Source organism: Equus asinus, chromosome 1, assembly GCF_041296235.1.
Source record: "Equus asinus isolate D_3611 breed Donkey chromosome 1, EquAss-T2T_v2, whole genome shotgun sequence".
NCBI lineage: Eukaryota > Metazoa > Chordata > Mammalia > Perissodactyla > Equidae > Equus > Equus asinus.
Window position 1 is genome coordinate 187,979,398 of NC_091790.1, and position 21,534 is coordinate 188,000,931.

At 41.3% G+C, this 21,534-nt stretch overlaps 1 protein-coding gene across 5 annotated transcripts in view; it reads left to right on the forward strand.

Moving 5' to 3' along the window:
- The first annotated feature begins 1,845 nt into the window (after positions 1-1,845).
- LRGUK (leucine rich repeats and guanylate kinase domain containing) overlaps positions 1,846-21,534 on the forward strand; it is a 108,859-nt gene continuing 89,170 nt past the window's right edge. For 4 of the 5 annotated variants that reach the window (XR_011504623.1, XM_014839393.3, XM_044745726.2 and 1 more), the window contains exons 1-5: positions 1,846-2,159; positions 9,166-9,273; positions 12,709-12,790; positions 16,087-16,187; positions 19,811-19,892. Coding sequence is in view for 4 of the 5 variants with exons in the window: in XM_014839393.3 (XP_014694879.3) it covers positions 1,851-2,159; positions 9,166-9,273; positions 12,709-12,790; positions 16,087-16,187; positions 19,811-19,892 (682 nt within the window). In the remaining variant the exon portion in view is untranslated. The remainder of the gene's footprint in view (positions 2,160-9,165; positions 9,274-12,708; positions 12,791-16,086; positions 16,188-19,810; positions 19,893-21,534) is intronic. The other variant, XM_070513748.1, reaches the window with a different exon arrangement.

Here is a 21,534-nt window from a genome sequence, read left to right on the forward strand (position 1 = left end):
ACTGTGGAGTGGGTCATCCTGGGTTTGGGTTTCAGCACCACCACTTGACTTTGGGCAAGTTATTTAACTTCTCTGGACTTCGGTTACCTTGTCTGTCAAAAGGGGAAAGACAGAGGGTAGATGTGAAGATGCAAAGAGACAAAACACTCGGAAATATATAATCCCAAATGCTCTAGTTTAATGTCCTGTAAGGCATTAGCTCGTTTTAACCTAGTGAACTTATTTCAGAATGTCTTTCTTCATGGACTATGAACACCCTGTTATCATCTTACTGGTTCCCTCATTAATTAATGAGTTGAATAAAATCTTTCACATGTGTTTCATTCTATTTTTGTATGAGAATCATGTTTTTAACCTTTTGAAGATTATTCTTCAACAGGTCCTAACTCTGCCTGAAGATACTTTCCTCGATAGTTTGACATTGGCAGAGTCTGCTTTGGTAGAAATGCTGATTAAGTTATTGAAAAAACAAAAACACACTGGGTTTCCATTTTTGTGTTTTCTGCCCTCTTCTTCCCTATGTCAGTTAGCTAAAGCCAGGTTCTACGGGGAGCGAGGGTGAGGAAAAATCGCTTGCAGGAGTCTCTACCCACTGGAAAAAAGAAATAAGCAAGCAGCAAGATGAGCCTAGAAAAAGAGAGACTTTCCCTGTGGCCTTTACATTTACGACTAGGAAGATAATGAAGGGAGGTAATTCTGAAAGCTTTATGTTAGTTTTACCGGTCCCTCAAGCACTGAGAAAGATAATAGTCAATGGATGGTGTCCGTAAGGATTTTTTCTCCTTCTCCCCTGACAGCCATTGACAGGATCATTTTGTATTTGCAACTGCTATCACTGAAGCATGGAGAAAAGGCCCTGTAAGGCCAGGAGGACGAGGGCAAGTTCCCTGCAAGGATCTCTATTGTCATCACTATGGCAATAATAGTTACTATAATTTTCATTCTGCTTTTCTAGAGACTGTCTACCTTGTGGAGCTCAAGGCTATGGGATTTGGGTCACATAAAATCACACTGGCATAAAATCATGCTTTGTAATCTTGCAAGAGTATTTTATAAAACTGCAAAGAGAACCTATGTAACGAGATAAAAATAATTACCAATGCAGGTCATTTGACTAATACAATTATTTATGGGATGCTAACAGCTTTTCAGAGGCTTTCAGATACAGTGTCAATTTGACAGTCGTTTTTTTCTCTCCCTGTTTGGACTGTTAGACCACTGCCAGTTTTTCTCCCCAAGGACATGGCTTATCACGGCGCGGGTGGTGCGTGGGTGTGGGAGGTTGGAGAACGTAAATTAATTACAAATCAGCTCTCAGTCATCCTCTGGTAGTTTCACTTTATTATTCGCAATTAAATCATACGTACAGGAGCCAGGCCTTCTGTTTCATTTCTGCACCCCCTCATCTCCTAACACTGCGCTCTGCGTGGAGTAATGTTTCAGTGTTACTAGTTTTCGGAGAGATAGCATTAGAGACCTCTAACACTTCCAAAGTGCCACTTTGTAGAAAGAGCCTCTGTGAATGAAGCAGGATGGGAGGCTCAGAGGCGATCTTAGGGTAGTATGAAAAATCTATGACGGTCTTTGAAGTCGGGAGAAAACAGTTGAAGACAAAAGGCGTGCGGAGAAAAGAGGTGAAAACGAGAAAGACAAGCAAAAAGAAACAAAGCCAGTGACTGACTGGACTAAAAAGAGAAAAATAATAGAACAGGTACACAAAAGGAAAGAGAAAGGCGCACGCCAGCACCACACAGACAGCGGGGACGCGCGGAGGGGCGGAGACTACAGCTCCCAGAATCCCTGGCGGCGCCTCCTCCCCGGATGTCTCCTAGGCAACCCGGGTAAACAAGATGGCGACCTCCGGGAGAGATCCCCAGCGGCCGATGCCTTCCTCTCTCCAGGGAGGCTTAGGCAGTTCACGAGCTGGAGCCCAGTCGGTACTGTTGCGTTCAGAGAGAGATCGTCAGTCTGGCCCGTCTTTTTTTCCCATGGGGCAGAGACCGAAAGATAATTTGCTCAGAGCCTCCTCCTACCTGCTCCAGCATTTCGGTCGCCGCTATCAGGAGTGGGACGCAGACGGAGACTACGAGATCGAGGGCGAGGGAGAGACCGAAGCGGAATCCGAGGAGTCCTCAGAATCCGAAATGCCGAATTTGGAGGTGTGCCTGCCCCCGCATCGCCTATCCCCTCCCTCCCTTCTCCGGCCGTCGGGCCTTGCTCCTTCAGCCGCGGCCCCCAGGCGCCCCCCTCACCAGGCCAAGGCTGAGCCCATTTCTTGGCCTCTCGCCTCCAGGAGCGCCTTTTCCTGACCTTTCCGAGGCTCCCCGTCTCTTCTTCCCATTTCTGTTACCCCGTTTCCTCAACCCCTGCCTGAAATACCTCCAAGTATCTCCATTATTTTTCAGGAGCACATTTGGTTTCTTAAGCGTCAGCTTACACAGCGCCGTTATGAAAAAGTATCTATTTGTGTGGAAGTTACTTACGGCTTTAACTTTTTCAAAATGATTCCTTCACAGTAGTGCATATGTTGTGACTAGGCAGAGTTCGTCTTTGGCATCCTCTCCACCTTTCCTCTGGACTGTGAAGTACTCCAACGCTCTCTCCCACTTCTGGTCCCTTCATCCTTCTTCCCCAGGAAAAAAAAAATTACTCACTTGAAATAATGTAAGTTCTTCCCCAAAGACTAAATGACTTAAAAGTTTAATATATTACTTCTGCCAGGGGCATATGACGCATTATACAAGCAACACACACACCCCAGAAAGGAGCCATAGAATGTTCAAACAGCCAGTTCACTGTGGGAGTATTTTAGGATGTGGGAAATGTTCTCAGCGTTTCCATGTGTATTGCCTAGGGTGACGGCTTTGCCTTTCACATTAATACAAATTCCGTCTTTTCTACAATACATGTTCTAACCACCACCCAATCCCACTTCTTTTTTACACTTATCGTCATCCTGTTCCTTCCTTACCCTGTTGCCTGTGGTCTTGTCCCTTTCCACTTCTCATCACATCACTTCCTTCTCTTGGCTTCTGATATATTATTTACTTTCTTTCAAAAACATAAACTGATTTTCTGCCTTTCAATAAACTATTAGGTTTTCCCTTTGTCTTGGCTGCCAGGAAACGCAGAATCAATATTTTTCTTAGATTAGGTTTTTCTCTCCCCTTTCCTTTTCCTTCATAGTATAAATTGCTTCAAATTCTTTTCAGAAGTAGATATAATACAGAGAAATCAAATGTTTCCAATATCCCCACTCTGTGATATTCTTCTGATTTCCCCTCTTTGCATCTTTGCACCTTTTCTAGCCGCCTCTCCTCCTCGAGGTAAAACATGTTTCTCTTTGTGATGCCTGCTCTCTTTCACAAAGTACTTTCCTCATTTGTCCTATTTCTTCTTATTCTCCCCTCTGTGACTTGCAATGTTCTCTGTTACTCTGATTCAGCCATGAACCATGTACACTCTTCCCCCACTTGGGTTCCCGTCTTTCATAATGTTCTTTTGCTCACTTTCAACATTTGGCCCATTTTTTCCACCCTTGTTCCCCGTTTTGTCTTTCCTCTTCTTCTATCTCTTTCCACATGTGCTGATTACATTCGTTTTGCTTAAAGTGGACCAGAGAAAAATATTATTTCTGTTGTTCGTCTTCTGTTATTTACTTCGCTATTCTTAATAGTGACTATTGCAAAATTAGCAGTGTTTTTAGAACTTTGAGATGTTTGTATGGTTTCCACCAGCTTCCACCCCAGAGGAATTCACAAATGAATCACCGTTTACTTTATTATTCTAATTAACGCATGCTCTTCGGCTGGGGATTCATTAGTACCGTTGTTAATCTGTCTTCAGTATGCCATCAACAAACCATTGAGGGGGTTGACTTGAACTAGTTATTCTTTTTGGCTCGTAGGCTGTGTGTGGAAAAAGTTTATTATTTCTTCTATTTACGTTCTAAATATTAATATTTATTTTGCGTTCTCACATTCTATTTTAGCTTTTTATAATGTCTCAATTAGTTTTAATAGGCTGAATAGACTGAAAAGTTTTAAAAGGAAACATTTGGACTTTGATGTTCAGTAATTTATTTTCCATATCCTCTCCCGGTTAAGATTTACAAGGCTGTGATGGTCCCAATGAGTACTGAGGGCCTATCACGCAATTAGCCTCAGACTTCAAAAGCCCTTGTGAGCTTCAGGGAGGTAGTGCAGACCAGTTGTTTAGAATACTGCCTCTGGAATGAAAGATGCGTGTAAAGTCTTTTGTTAGTTATGAGGTTTTGAGCAAGTTACTTCGCCTCTCTCTGTTTCATCTGTAATATGGGAATTATAATGATACCTGTCTCATGGGAGAGTTGTAAGAATTAAATGAGATCCTATATGTAAAATACTTAGCATCATATATTATTTACACTGTTACAATACAAATAATTGGCCTATTTTTATCTGCTAACTACAGTTCATTAAATGATTTAATCAATTTAGCCTTCATTGAACAAACATTCATTGAATGATTGCTATGTGGGAAGCACTCTGACTAAATAGGGCAGAAGAAGTGTCTGGGCCCATGATATGTGTCTGATCCATGAAAACCACTTTTTGCCAGTAACTTAATGTGGGTAATAATGCCTACTCATTGGATAGTTATGAAGATTAAATTTAATGAGAAACTCTATGTTAAAGTTCCTAATATAGTGTCTGGTACAGAGTAGGCTCTCAAAATATTATAGAATTAATCCTTAGTAGTGACAGTCGTAATAGAAGAAGAAGAGAACATGATCATGGACATACGTGGCCTCTGCTCTCAAGGTGAGATAAGAATGTAAGTAAATCATAGCTGTTTAGCATGTGAAGTATTATATACAGAGATGTGTACAGTTGACAGCCGGATTGCAGGGATCATGGAAGATTTCAAGAGAAGTAGACCCTGTCTGAGTGGACAGGTGGTGTGTGGGCAGGCAGATGGCAGCCTTTCCTCCTGATGAGTTATAGGGGAGAACAGAAAAGGCAGCTGTGGGGACCAGATTGTGAAGGGCTCTGTGCTGTTGTATGGTCTGTGGACTTGAGTCTCTAAGCAGTGGGGAACTGCTCTGCTGGCCGAGTGGGATTAGATTAGAGGATAGTAAGTCTGGAGGCAAGGAGATGAGTGACAAGGCTCTAGCAATATATATGGGGGAGAGACAAGAGTCTGGATTAAGGCAATGGAAGTGGGAGTGGGGAAGCTAAAGATGAAGACATATTTCAAATATCTAAGAAGAGATGGTTACTAACTGACTATTAGAAGTCTAGGATGACTGCCAGGTCTATGCCATGGTCTGCGAGGATGTTAAGGCCATTAATTTCAATAGGAAACAGGATATATGAATCAGAGGACTCTGCAAATCAGGGTAGAAGGCCTGGGAATCATCAGCATTGGAGTCTGTGAGATCATCCAGGAAGAGAAGAGAGGAGAAGTGAAGAAGAGGGCCAAGGAAAGAAGTCTAGGGGTACAGGTGTTTAAGTGGCCAGCCAATGAAGAGCAATCAGGGAGGGGAAACTGGAAAGGACTGGTAAGAGAAAAAGAAGAAACAAGAGCTGTCTGATAGGGAAACCAAGGCAAGAAAGAGTCTCGAGAACATGGGAATGGGTTGTGCTGCCAGCACATTAAGTGGGAAGAAGCCTAAAAAGTGCTCCCTCGCTTTGCCTATTTGAGGTTCCTGGGAGACCTTGCCCATGTGGTTTTTGTGATGCAACAAAGGCAGAAGCCTAACTGAAGTGACTTGAAGAGTGAATAAAGGTGAAGAGGGGATCTAAAGGATGAAACAGTAACTCTGGAGGAGCTTGGTTTTGAAGGCAACTATAGCTACAGCTGCAGGAACGTGCAGGACTGAGAGAGCCTTTTTAGGACAGCAGAGACTCACATACTTGTATAGTTGGAGAAGTGACAGGTTGGAGAAAGACAGTGAAGAATGACAGGTTGAAATCACAGGTGAAAGAGGGCAAAATTGATGGTCCCTGAGCAAGGTCCCTGAGGAAACAGAGGGACTGGGGCCCTGAGTGTGAAGGAGAGGCTTCCTCTGAGACCTGAGAGAGAAGCATTAGGACAGGTGCAGAACATCGAGGGGTTAATGTCTGATTGTTTCTACTTTGCCTTGGAAGCAGAAGAGAAGGGCATCAGCTAAGAGTGAGGACCAAGGAGTGGAGGCACCATGCATCTTGAGGAGAGTGATGAAGACTTGATTAGCCAAGGTGGGGAGTTGAAAGGCAGTTGATGAAGAATGGGAGACTGTCTAATAGCATCAAGGTCCAGCTAAAAGTTGCCTTTAGAATGGCACCAGCATGCATGGGTGTGGGGCCCTTCCCAGCCCACTCAGCAGCTCAGGGAGAGGAGTAGGTTTATTAGGTCATTTAACCCATATTTGAGTGCCCACCATGTACTAGGTGCTGTATTCCCCCTTCCCACTTTGTGCTCCAGCTATTTTGAACTCTTTGTTGTTTCCCCAATGGGCCACACTTGTCTTGGCCTTTGGGATTCTGTACATGTTGCCCCTGTTGCTTGCAAGACCCTTCTTGGCTCTTTTTTCCTGCCCTTTCTTCCCCTTTGCCAGAATAACTCATAACTTGGGTCTCAACTTAATCACTCTTTCCCCAGGAAGCCTTTGCTAACCTCCTGCTCCCACTAGAACTAACATAAAATGGATGCACTGCTTCTAGACAAAGCACTCTGCTTACCTGTATTGTAATATTTATCAAACTCCTGAAATTGCTTATGTACTTGTCTGTCTCCCAGATTGAACTGTAAATCCCTTAAGGATAGGCACCATATCTTATTCATAATTCTCTCCACTGAGTGGAGCATAGTGGCTGGCATGTGCTTGGCATGCTATACAGATTTTTATCCCAAATGAAAGATGAATATGACACAATCCCTGCCTTAGCGCAGTGGTTGATTGTGATCTTGATTCAGGTTTTGGTATGTATGCAGTAGTTGCAGTCAGAGGACAAGAAATCAGAGACTTGAGGGCAGAGAGATGCTGAAATTGTCCATGGGATATGCATTAGGGAAGGAAATATAGTTAGGAGGGGACAGATAGACTCTGAGAAAGAGAAGGATGAACAGACTGGAGATTTTGTTGTCATTAAAGAACAAGTTCAGTAGGTGTTGGAAAGGTTGAAGGATAGGCAGTTGTAGAATCAGAAAGTGGAATACTGGCTTCTGAGGTTTCTAGGGTGGAGCAGTTTGGCATGATGAGTAGGTCCAGGGCATCGCCATGGGAGTGAGTGGCTGAAGTTGGGTGGAGACCATTTTAAAGGTTTCTGGACTTGGGAAAGTAATGTGCGTATGTGCATGCGCTTGGAGTAGTAGGGGTGTTGAATGGCCATCCTTAGGGATTCTGAAGCCACCCAAGATAGGGATAGGGCTTGTAAAGGTCTGAAAATGACCAAAGACCAGAAGGGAAAGGCATGATACTGAGAATGGCAGGAACCTCAAAGGAGGTGTGATAGGGTTGCCATGGGGGGGGTCTTGTCTTGGGGTTCTGGGAAAATGCTGACAGTGTGGCCTGTCTCCATATCAATGGCTATGTTGAGAAATGGACATCCACCTACTATAAGTGAGGGATGCAATATCTTCCCATTTCCAGGAAATGGAGGGAGTGGGTCAGGTAAACTACAGAGGTTCAGGTGGAAAGTTTTGCAGGGAAGATAACACTCCCCCACTTCTTTTCTTTCCCAGGCCTTATATAAGAAATTGGAACTTTATTTAGAAAAGTAGATATCTTTCCCTCACTTTGTGGACAAGTTGATTGGTATGGATGAATGAAACATTACGATATGGAATTTCCGACTTCGTCAATTGGTAGTGACAACTATCATTTATTGGCAACACTTGCTGTGTTCCAGGCACTGTGCTAAGAGCTTTACATACACTTTTTTATTCATTCTCCCCAAAACATTAAAGGAAAGTAATAACATTTCCTATTTATAGATGAGGAATATGAGGCTCGGAGAAAACTTTACATCCTCAAAGTCATGCATCCAAAATGGCAGATCTGGAGTTCCACCCGAGCCTGCCCATCCCCAAAGCCTGGATGCTATCTCAATGTGGGCAATAATTTGCTTCCCTAGGGTAGTGGAAATCTGGGGAGAAAGAAACTCTTTACACTAGCACAAGCCTACATACTTATGTCATCAGTCCCAGCAATCTGAGCAGCATTGTTGGTTCCTGAATTAATATAGATTACCTGGAAAAGGGTATTTTGCTATCATAGTCCAAATACTAGTCATGGTTAGTTATACTGGTGTGACTGGTGTGATTTCTGTATTTTGTGTCCTCCTTCTGATGTCATTGTTAATGTGTTGGTCATTATGGAGTTGAAGACACACAAACATTAGGACCGACTCACCTGTTGTCTCTTCTGTTTGTCAGTATTGGGGAGCATGTCAGATCACCACTGGTCCACAGATGTCTACAGACCAAGAGCCAACCTCCTTATGGAAATTGTCATTGCCCTTTTAATAAATCTTACAAATTGTATAAATCCAGCAAAATTAGCCAATAGGAAGTGAACTGGGGACCTGTTTTCTCCAGAATACCAAATTTAGAGAAGTAATTGCCTTAATTTGAGGTAATGATTGTTTGAGGTGTGGGCGAGCAGTTAAGTGTAGTGGTTAAAACTGCCCTGGCGTCAGACAGATTTGGGTTTGTATTCTGGCTCTGTCACATACTAATTATGTGGTTTCAGGCAAGTTAACATCTCAAAGCCTTAGTTTCCTCATTTGTAAAATGGAGCTAAGAGTACCTACCTCAGGGTTCTCAAGAGGAATAAATGAATTTATCCATTGAGAGTTCTTAGCACAGTGCCTGGAACAGAGAAGCACTCAGTCAATGTAGCTATAATTACTAATGCTGATGCTTCTACTGCTATTGTGTTCATTCCACTTGGAATACCTAATGCAAGTGACCACCTAAAAATTCAGTTGTAATAAAAACATTGATTTGATAGGTATTTATTTAATTATTCATAATATTTGTGTCCTTAACACAGAATTTTCTTTGGGGCTGGTAAATTTTGGAAGGCTCCGCTCCTGGATACGTAGTATACTAAATAAGTGGTGGATACAATGAATTAGATAGTTTCTTTGCCAATGGAAGCCCTTTCTTTGTTCACCTAGCTCTCTGGTTTCTTTGCAGGAGGAAATTGATGGGGTCCTGAGAGAGGATGTCGTGGCTGGGGCACTTCACCAATTGGGGCGCTCAGGCTCTGGGACTGAGCAGGTCTACCTCAATCTAACTTTATCAGTGAGTATGACAACATTGCCATTGGCTGGCTACATCTTGACGCTGGTTGGACCATATCCATTTTCTCTAGTACTCATAGCTTTTGTGGTGGTTCCAAATTTCAGAGTCTTTCATTTGCTGGAGACTGGCAATAAGAGTTACTTATGTAAATGTCAGACATCAAAGAGCCTGGCCAATCCAGCAATCAGCCCTCCAAATTCCTCTGCTTCCATTCCCTTCACAGTCTATTTCTTTCATCTTAAGTAGTCTATATTATAGTAATCAATGCCTCCTTTCCGGAAGGTTGAATTTGATTCTGTAAAACCAATCAAAAACTCTTTAAGAATTTTCTCTCTGATCAGTGCCAGGACTAAAATTTATATCTGAATCCAAGGGAACAAAGTATTTTGGTATTGACTTTTCCCCTCTAAGCATGTCAAGAAATAAATAGCTTTGAGCTAGAGCTACCTTTCCAAAAGATACCTATTATTAACGAAAAAAAAAATATTCTTATTCATCAATTTTCAAGATTTCGATACTAGCACAGAATCTTAGCTCCAGTTTTATCATAAGAGAAGCTATAAGAACAGAGTACTCAGAGTATTTTAGCTTCTTTCCTTCTTTTGTTTCTCCATAGTCCTAGGAAAAAATTAATTTTATTTTTTATTTTATTTATATATTTAAATATATAATAAATATATTTAATAATAAATATTTAATAAAATAATAAAATAAAATACTAAAGAAATATAAATAAAAATATTTATTATTTTTGCTAGGAAGCAAACTCCTCTTGCTTCCTTATATTGTAAAGCATTAAGTATTCCTTGGAGAGCCACAGAGTAAATGCAGATACATAGGTGAAAAAAGTGTACTGAAATTTTTTCGTAGCACCATAATTTAGCTAAAGTATAGATAATTCATAGCAAGGCTCTTCTGTCTTGGATTTGAACTAGTAAACTATCCAAGAAATGTTAAGCTCTTTTCACCCATGCTGGTTCCACGGTGTGTCCTTTGAGGACAGCATATTAAGGCTCTAATCTTTTACTGTTTTCACTTTATAACATTTTTTGGATGACTCAGCCCGTCAGGCAGTAGCAGACAGGGAGCACCCTGTGTGCATTGCACTGTTAGGCATTGGAATGGTAGGTAATTCCAGCAGCCAACACATCCCACACAACTCCCTTTCAATCAATATTCTGCTTATGTACGTAGTGCTATGCCTTAAATTGATCTATAGAAAACAACAATCCTTTAAATCTTATTTCAGCTAGATGGACTGAAGTTTAACTTACTTTGCCACTGACCTCCTTACATTTGAGATATTACATGTTGAATTACTTTGCCTTAATAACCTGTCTTACTGAATACACTTTCTCAGGGGTGCCTGGTTTAGTGATTTCTTTTCCCCTTATATCTTATTTATATTATGTGTTATTTTTTACTTTCTCTTATTACTTATGTACCTAGCTTCTCTCCTTTCAAAGTTACATGTCTTAAGGGCACAATATGGCTCTCTTTCATCATTGTATTTCTCACCATGCTAAGTACAATGCCTTGTATACAGTAGGTTTTCAGTAAGTATTTATTTGTTACTGTTCTAGTGGCCATCATTAAACATTCTTATCGTTATTGTATTTGAGAACTTGCTTTTTTAGTTTTTTTTTTAGGAAGACTAGCCCTGAGCTAACATCCATGCCCATCTTCCTCTACTTTATGCGTGGGACGCCTACCACCGCATGGCTTGCCAAGTGGTGCCATGTCTGCACCTGAGATCCAAACTGATGAACCCCGGGCTGCCAAAGTGGAATGTGCGCACTCAACTGCTGTGCCACCTGGCCAGTCCCTGAGAACTTGCTTATAATGACACTTCCTTGGTTGGCTTTTTCTGATTCTGACATCACAACATAAACCAGTGATGTGAGTCTGTTCCGAGGGACCAAATTCCCCTCCAGCTCCTCTTGAAGTTCACTAGAAGCCAGTGTAGAGGAGGAAAAACTATCCTCTACCCTCTAGGTCCTTCTGGCTGATCTAAGAATTAAATTGACATGAGACAGAATAACAGGAGAAAATCCAACAAAGTTTAAGAATATGTACACATGGGAGAAACTCAGGAGAATGAATAACTTGCCAAAATGGCAAACGCCACCACCTTAAATACCATTTTCAGCTAAACACAAAGGAGGATATTGTGGGTAGTGGTTTGGGACTTCAAAGGGGAGGAAGACAATTCACATGGAGATGGAAATGCAAGTGTTTGGCAAATAAATGTTTGCTGGGCCATCTATAGACAGTGTGACCTGAGAGAGAATTGTGTTAAAAATGGACTTAGCAAGCATCCTCCCAGTCTGCTGTACCCAGAGCTGTCTATGGTGATGGCCTGTCCTGGGGCAGGCCTTCTGTCTTAAATTCTTGTAGGCAGTTAGGGGAAAGATCAAAGTTTCTTTCAGCATCTTTTGTCCTTAAAATTAATCAAGCCAAAGAGACACATTTTGTAGTGGCAAATTCTGATCCCCACACAAGATTTCATGGAAAGAGTCTTGGACAAGGATTCAGGAGACTCGGACTCACTTCTCTATCCGTGACTTGCTAGGTGATTTTAGGCTGTTTACATACATTTTGTGCCTCATATTCTTCATCTCTAAATTGGGAATAATCTGCCCTACGGATCTCAGGTTTGTTTGATCTGATGAGATTATTGTAGGAGAGCTTTGAAATTCATTGAAAATGAACCCTGTGAAAGTGTAGGTGGTATCGTTATTAATGATCTCCCGATTAGGTGTGAGCTCTCTTTAACATTTCATTTAAATTCTAGGCATTTGCTTTTTCTTTTCTTCTGCTAGATAAAGGCTTTGGCTTTATCGCTATTATGTGTGGGGCTTTTTTAACATAGAACTCTGCTGTAAAGGTCTTCATGACACCGCTTTAATTTGCCTTTTCAGGTTGTATTTTCTTCTTGCTAACAACACTAATTTTCTAAGGTATTATTTTCTTCAGAGGAATGCGTTTTTTGATGGTGTATGTAGTCTGTTTTGAGATCCTATTAGTAGTAGGCTTCAGATTTTGCTCTCTCACTTCTACCTTACTTTTGAAAGAAATTCTGGATTCCTTTTTTTTTGAGGAAGATTAGCCCTGAGCTAACATCTACCACTAATCCTCCTCTTTTTTTTTTGCTGAGGAAGACTGGCCCTGAGCTAACATCCATGCCCATCTTCCTCTACTTTATATGTGGGGCACCTGCCACAGCATGGCTTGCCAAACGGTGTGTAGATCTGCATCCAGGATCAGAACCGGTGAACCCCAGGCCGCCAAAGCAGGATATGTGAACTTAACCACTATGCCACCAGGCCAGCCCCCTTGGATTTCTTTTGTCAACTATTATTTCTAGATGTCATGAGAAGGCTAGTACTAACCTGTTAAAACAACATTAAAGGCTTTTACCTTTCATTTTCTTAGGGATATGATTTAATTGACGTTAGCATTCTCTGTGGATATGTTCACCTACAGAAGTTGGATCTTTCAGTAAATAAAATTGAAGGTACGTAATTGTCATTCTAGTAAATTGATGGATCACTGAATTATTTCCAAATTTAAGCTTTGCAGTATGTAATATAGTTTAATGCTAAAAAACTTGATATAAGTACTATTGTGGATCAATTTATATATTGTGCCTCTGATTTCCATGTAATAAAGGCACCAATGACTAATGAGTAAAGAAAACAGCACAGGTCAGCAAACATGTGATCTTATCTTATGGTTGAGAGGCACTTGGTGATACTGGAGAGTACCAGATGGAAGGTTTGCTTTGCTTTTTCCTTTTAAGAGATGAATTGTTCCTTCTTTAATACTTCCTGAATATTTGATGATTCCCTTTTCTTTCCTTCTATTAGTTTATTCAGTGTAGATGACTTGGTCTTTTTTCGTTTTTCCTTTAATGAATTCTTTTCTTTATTTTGCGTTTGCACCTGCATTTTAATCCTGGCTGGCTACTTCCGTTCTTGTGTGAGCACCAGGAATTCACAAGTTAATTTTCCCCGTCTTCTTACTGTCTCTGGATATTTAGCTGATCCTTTTAACTCTAACTCTGCCATTTTTAGTTCTGTATAACATATATGTTGTGACACCTTGTTCACATTTAGTGACATTAGTCACATTTTCTTCAAAACTTAATCCTCGGTTCTAATTTTCTGAACTTATTTGAAGTTAAAGTGTACAATTTCTTTTCTTTAGACTTCTAGGGGAGGAAGCAAATCCTTATTTCTGATCTGCTTTCTTGACTGATAATCTTTCTACTCACTTCTTTAGCCTGTCTTTTTTATGACAATTAAATATTGCTGATATGGTCTTCTCTGGCTCATTTTTAATTTTTTCCACTCACATGACTGCAATAATTAAAATCCACTTTCATTTCAATGACTAAAAAATATTTTAGCATATTTTAATTCTTAAAATGCTACTGTTTTTGAAATTTTTTTTATTCCAGTTTTATAAAACTGCCTTATGGAAGATTACAAACATGTACACAAGTAGAGAGACGGTTGTAGTGAATACTCAGGTTCGATAATTATCTGCCCTTGGCCCATCCTCTTCATCTATACCTCCCTGCCGCCCTTCCCCGGAGTTATTTTAAAGCAAGCGCCACATATCATAGCATTGGAAAGACTTTTTTAGTGCTGCTGGTGGGACCGCTCCCTGCGCCCCACATCTCCTGGGTTGGTTTCATTTACTGGATAAGGAATTGCAGAGTGGTGGGAGTCTTCAACAACGCTTAGTGCTAGCGAAGAGGAAAATGTGCCTTCATACCCTCGCCGCTTGAGCAAGGAGTCCACAGTTGCCAACGAGGCTTTCCTCTTCAGATCAGTCTTCTTTAATCTTTTATGGCCCATTTGATTAACTCATCAAGTGCTTGAGAACACACTGTGTTAAGTACAGTATATTTCTCTTTTTGTGAGGACAGCTTTATGGATGATCTGAGGTAGACCAAGTTTCAACTTGCATCAGAATCACCTGGGGCGGTGGGCTGTTGGAACATGGATGGCTGTGCCCCACTCTCACAGTTTCTGATTCAGTAGATCTGGGGTGGGACTTGAAATGTACATTTCTAATTAGTTGCTGGGTCAAGCGGATGCTGCTGGTCCAAGACCACACTTTGAGAACCACAGGTGTAGACGTGAGGAGCTCCTGCCATCTGGTGGACACAGAGGTCACTACACTGATAGGGAATGAACGGGCCCACCGGAGTTAGACGGCCAGCAACCCAGACCGTGGATTTTTTTCTGTCAGTGATTTGGCCATTTACAATGAAAGCATTGGCCATCTACAAAGTATGAACTGTACCTGCCATCTGTTTATCTAAATGGTAGCTGCTCCTTTTGCTTCAAGACAGAACTCCATGGTACAGCACTTACCTGCCCACAGAAAGATGGGAGTATGGTGGCCAGTGGAAATTAATGGTTGAGACCACTCCTGGAAGACACAGAGCTGAGCTCAGAATGGACAAATAGGCAAAACTTGTAAAGCAATGACAGTTTCTCCTTAGGGTTCCCCTCCCAGGCAGCCTCCCTGGGCTCACTCACTAATTCCCACCCAAGTGTTAATGTTTCAATGTATTGTCCCTCCTAGATTGATTTCATAAAAAAGACAGGCTAAAGAAGGGTGTGGTTTAGACCAGAGAAGTGAAGTAGAAATTGGTGGGGATCTTCTGGCCTCAAGGACCCTTGAGAGGGAAAGATGTTGCAGGAGGTGGGTGGGGAGGTGACCCTCACATTGTCTGTTCCACCCACTCCAGGGCACAACCCCAGCCGCTTGGCCTTGCTTCCTTCTCCTAGGCTGGATGTGTCTTTGCCACCTGGTGAAAGGTAGACGCACATTGCTTGGTGTGGAGGTTCCAGTCTCCCACCAGGGACATCCTTGGAGGAGGTGTAGTTGCTGGGTCTATGACCTAGAATGAGAAGACAAGGAGACATTATTATTACCATTGTCAGGTGGAGAAATAAGTCACTGGCAGAGACAGACAGTAAACCCGCATCCTGTGATTCTTCCTGAGGCTTCCCTGATGCCTCCTGCTGCTTCCAAGTGCGTCTGCTGGAAAGTGGCAAAGAAAGGCAACACAATACTTCACCATGTTTATCCTTTACATGCAATTTCCTTAGGAGTGAATATTAGCACTATAGTCTTTTTCTTAGTATTCGAATTTCAGAATATTTGCTTGGGATAAAATGCAAAACTCAGATATGTGTCTGAACCAATGCACAGTCGAAGTAAAATAATAGCAATCATTTAAATCACTTCAAATAATTAATGAGATTTAGGATTAAGTCCAACTAAAACAAAATTTAATTTATAACGAAGCAAGTTCTCTAATTGTGGCATTTTCCGTCTTTCTGAAAAGACCTAATTTAGTTATTTAGGGACTAATTGTCAAGAGGATTGTCTAAGGCTTTAGTTCCTCATCCTTTCCTCCATGACTGGCAACCTTTGAAGCATTTGACTGATCGCAGCTTGTGGGAGAGTGAGCCGAGACACAGAGGCGGCCTCGGTCATATTTTACCTGGCTGTCTTGGAGAGGGGGATGGAAGAGGTGGGGAGGCCCTGGGGAGGAAGGTTAAATTGTAGGCTCATGGAGAGTTTTCCACACAGTGTGTGTGCACAGTGTGTGTATATGTGCATTCCACACACTCCTGTTTTTATTCATTTCACTCATCTGGAATGACTAAGATGTGCTTGTCTCTGACAATTTTAAAAATTTTCTGATATAGCATATGCTATTTTTAATGACTTTGTATGACTTTTATTTTATTGACTTACCTTATTCTGTATTTATTTTTCCCCCAGATTTGTCTTGTGTGAGTTGTATGCCTTATCTTCTAGAACTTAATGCTTCTCAAAATAAACTGACTACATTCTTCAATTTCAAGCCACCCAAAAATCTCAAGGTAGACTTTATCAATATACCAACTACCTATCTTAACTAGTTTGCAAAGTATATTAATAAGCAAAACAGCACTAAAATAGAGAATTCAGAAAGAATAAGATGTAGGGGTAAATAATATTAGTATCTGAGATGAAATAAAAAAGGAGAAGGATTCGTGTATCATTTATTTTGGAAAAGGGAGATGGTTTATCAACAGATAATCTTTTTAGGGATCTTTGAAAACCTAGAGTTCAAACTGAAGAACTAACTTCCTTCTGTTCGCTCTCCCTCATCTAAATACTAGCTATTATTTGTATATGTTTATCATAGCAGAACAATTTTATACCTGAAAATGTATAAAAATGTCTGGGGCGCTCAAATTTTGCCCTCCTTACTTATCCAGCCTTTAGTTTTTTTAGAAACCAGTGATTTCAGATCCTCATTCTTGCTTCTCTGAATTTGCTTTTGCATTTCAGAGGCAGAAATAAACGGTCTGTGAACAGGGGTTGATGGAGCAGCTTGCTATACTGTAGAGTGCCGTGTCTCACGCTTTCATGCGCACACGGATACACTGGGGTTCTTGTGAAAATGAGCTTCTTGACCCAGTAGGTCTGAAGTAGGGCCTGAGACTGTAATGTCTAGCACCTTTCCAGGTGATGCCCCTACTGCTGGTCCATGGACCACACTTAAGCAGAGAGGTCATAGATTAGTGGTTCCCAAGCTTTTCTGCACATTGGAATTACCCAGGGAGTTTTAAAACCTCCTGATGCCTGTATCCCACTGCCAGAGATTCTGATTCAAGTGGTCCAAGGTAAGACCTGGGCATGGGAATTTTTAAAAGACCCCCAGGTGGCTCTAAAGTGCCGACAAAGTTGGGAATCATTGCCACAAACTTAAGATGAATGTTCTTCTATTGGACTCAAATATTTCATCAAAAAGTTACTTTTAGGAATGGACATCAACCATTGCCCTTTATCATGCATTAGTTTTATGTTATTTACAAACCAAATTAACTTAGATCCAAAGTGTTCTGCTGGGGCTTGCACAAATATGCAAAATCTGTTTGAAATTAAGAATCTGATTCCCCCAGACTGCCAGTGAGACACCTTCTTAATTTTTCTTCTGTTCTTTCACGTCACTCCATCTTTATCAATAGTGTGTTTTTTCACTATAAAATTATAGCTATTGCCAAGATGACATCTCTTTGTCCAAATAAGCCACATCAAGTGCCCATTTGTACTCAGTCTGGGGCCACATGGTCTCCAGGTTGGCAGGAATTGTATTTGCAGGGCTGTTTCAACTCTGCCTTCTTTGCTGTCCCATTTTGCCTTCTCCCCCACCCCAGGGAGTCAGTCATGACACCAGCGTGACCCTTGCCCTGGGAAAAACTTCCTTGGAGTTCTTCCATTCACACCCTACCTCACCCCACCCGCACAAGAAGATTCCACAGATGAACAAAAACAAATCGGACACCCCATCTAAGGTTCCGAGCTCCCAAAGAATTAAGAGTAAATGTATTGGTAACTTTTGAGAAGTGCTTAGAAAGTTCCAGACTGCCCCTGAGGAGGTGCTTCAGCTCTCTGTGAGCCCTCTGTGAACCTGGGAGGCAATGATGGAGGTGTTCCAGTGTTTTCAGTGCATTATTTTATTTAATCCTCTCAACAAAGCTCTGAGGCAGCTGGAACAGTCCCATTTCACAGATGAGAACACTGAAGTCTAGAAAGGTTAAGTAACTTACTTAATCTTTCCCGGGAGCCAGCAGGGCTGGGATTGAACCCGATGCCTGAGACCCAAAGCCACATCTTCCCAGTAAATCAGGCTCATGGACAGCGTCCCATCCTCTTGGAAAGCTCTGTTTCCTTTTCATTTATTATGTAAGGCCTCGTGCCAGCAACCAGAGAAAACATACATTTCCTAAAGAGCAGGGGCTTGTTCTTGCACTTTTTGTATTTCCTGGAATGCTTTTGTTCTCAGGAGGTATAGAAGGTTCATTTGATTGTTGGGTACTTCCTACAAGGCTTGGGTTCCAATGGAACTCCCAGTGGGAGTCAGAGCGATATTATAAGCCTTTTAAGGTCTCTCCACAGACCTAATATCATAGGTGTGAAGAGGGCACAATATTGGCATATGGCCCGACAGCGGTATAGCTGATAGATACGAGCAGACACAGCTATGGCACAAGAATGAACGGTGTTGATGAAAAAGTATCAGTTATAAGCAAGCCCGGAAAATTATGTTTATTTATAGTCCATCATTATTATAGAGAAAAAAAATGAATGTGAAACTTCATTACATCATGCCAAACTGACCTCTTATTTCAGTCATGGTATGCATTTTACATAGTTGCAATTTGTACACGCGTAAAATTTTGTGTTCTGATTTCTTTTTGTTTTTTAAGATTTTATTTTTCCTTTTTCTCCCCAAAGCTCCCCCGGTACATAGTTGGATATTTTTAGTTGTGGGTCCTTCTGGTTGTGCTGTGTGGGACGCCCCCTCAGCATGGTTTGATGAGCGGTGCCATATCCGTGCCCAGGATCCGAACCAGTGAAACCCTGGGCCTCTGAAGCAGAGCGCGCTAACTTAACCAATCAGCCACTGGGCCAGCCCCTCATTTTTTTTTACAAACAATATTTTGTTTGCACATTTCTGCTTCTTCCATGGTCCTCAAGCTTGTCTTTTACTGACTAGTTCTGTTGCCACATTGCAATCATTTTAGCCAGTTGTCTGCTCTTGCCCTTGGCGTTGTTTTCAAAAAAATTTTTTTTGGATTCAGTATTTAAAGTTTTCAGTAAAGTATTTAATATATTGATAAAGTAACCGTGGTACATTTTTTGGGGTGGAATCACAGTTTTAAAGGGCACAAGAAGATGAGAATTGTGCTTATTGTATAGTTGCTTGCTGGTTTTCCAGAAAATGATTGCAGTGTCCCCAGCAAGTTATCAATGCAGGGCTTCAAAAAAGTTGGGTTTTCCTTTCCTTTTTAAAAAAGAAATCATTTTTGCTTATCTTTTGCCGGTAGGTGAATAATTAAACAAAGTTACTTAATGTTGCTTTTCTTTAGTCTCATATTTTTGAGTAGGAACAACTGATGTTGCTAAAATAGTCAGTTTTGAGAAAGAGTGTTAAGTGAAGAGGCATGGCCTGAGGGATGAATAAGAAAGATTTTTCTGGCATTTAGGGGGTAGCATGGGAGAATACATTGAGATAGAAATAGAAAAGGCAAAGAAAAGAGAAACAAGATATGCATATAAACTAAGTGAATAGAGTTTACAAGGCATTAGAGAAAATGAAAGAAATGGTGGTAACTAAGGGTGAAATTGAGGTAAATCCTGAAGGAAGATCAAGAAAAATTGAAATAAATGCTGAAAACGGAGAGAATAGCTACAGGAATTGAAAGTGTTGAGGTTTCGAGGATGTCTGCATGGCCGCAAGGAGGGGGTCTTCTCCTCAGCATCCCTCAAGGGGACAGACAAGGATCCTACTTAGAAGATGATTCCATATGGGTAAATATGACAGCCTGAGTGTATTTTCAATAGTGAATTCTAACCCCACATCCAAAACTACATTCTTCTTGTGCAATTAATTATTATGTTTAAGATAAAAATGAAAAATGAAGTGTGATATATGTTCTCTTTTTCTCATCAGAAGGTGGATTTTTCCCGCAACCAAATATCTGAAATGTGTGATTTGTCGGCATACCAGGCTCTCTCTAAACTAATTTTGGACAGTATCCTTTGAATGAGTAACGGGGAAAATTTGGTTAATAGGCCCATTAATAAATGTGTATCAGATGACATGGAATAGCACCAGATAAGCAATTTGCTAGCGATGTGTGGCTCATTGAAATGATTAAGAATTGATATTCACAAAATGAGGAAAGATTTTATTTGCCAAGGAGTGGGATTGCAAGTCAAAGCTTGCCAAGAGCATCTTATATCCGAAAAGCTAAGTAGGACAGTCATTCTTCTGATTAACATAGGCTTATCTTTAAGTCTAGAACCAGATAAGAAGTTCTGTTTTAACTGGCTCCTTTTCAAATTTACTTAAACCCGTGCCCTATTTTATATAAATTCAATATCTGAAAATCCAGATAAAGCCAAAAGGAAAATTAGTGATTAGTTATTTCACAAAAGAATTCGTACCAAGCTCCCTTTAAATAGCGAGCATCTCTAGTGTGTTTAAAATATCTATTGATTTAAAAAAAAAAGCAAAACCAACAGCTTTTGGTTATCAGCCTACTTCAGGAACATATCTATTGCACGAGTCAGGCTCCCATGCAAACAGCACCTACTGTAAAGTAGGCGGCAACCTCCAGCTTCTGGAGCTTAGGGGGTTAATTGGGGATCTGTGAGTTTAATGAGCTCGAGTCTCTTCTTTACACCAGGGGCTGATGTTCTCTGGGTGATGGGGGAGCAGCACCTTCTCTTTCTCAGTAAGCATCTTTCTACCTCCCTGAGGATTTTTCAGGAGAGAGTGGAGAATGAAGTGATTGCCCTTGGGTGCCTCATTCCAGGGATGTGGCAGCAGCTGGTACACACTACACTCGTAATAGGGCTGAGATGTGGGGAGAAGGGAAGGTACATTTTCTTGAAGACATATTTTGTAGAAAAAAACCTTTATTCATAGATGGAAAGCTTATAACACCGTACCACTCTCTTTAGAACTTGTGTGTGAAAATAAGCAATGAATAGACATTTAGATGGTGCTCTCGAAATGAGAAGTTCTCCTGAACATAGCCTAATGAGAAAATGAAATGTTTGATGACAAACTAAAAGTAGTATACATTAGCAGCACCTGTCCACAGAACCTCACTTTATGCTTCAGTGTCATCTAGATTGAATTTGCAAAGAGATAGAGTCTGACAGCCCAGAAGCCGTGTGGCTCAGAAATCCACTCATCTCAGGCCATCTAGAAGAATGCTGCTCAAGGAGGACCAGCAGCACCAGCATTGCCTGGAACTTCTTAGAAATGCAGCCTCTTGGACTCTATCCCAGAACTATGAAATCAGAATCTGCATTTTTTTTTAAACAAAGATTAGCCCCGAGCTAACATCCACTCCCAATCCTCTTCTTTTTTGCTGAGGAAGACTGGCCCTGAGCCAACATCTGTGCCCATCTTCCTCTACTTTATATGTGGGATGCCCTCCATAGCATGGTTTGATAAGCGGTGCGTGGGTCTGCACCCAGGATGCACACTGGCGAACCCTGGGCTGCCCAAGCAGAGCTCATGAACTTAACTGCTGTACCACGGGGCTGGACCTCAGAATCTGCGTTTTTAACAAGACCCCCAGGTGATGTGAGTGCACATTAAAGCTTGAGCAGCACTGGTCTAGAAGTCAGCTGCCCCCTAAACTCCTACCAGCCAGAAGA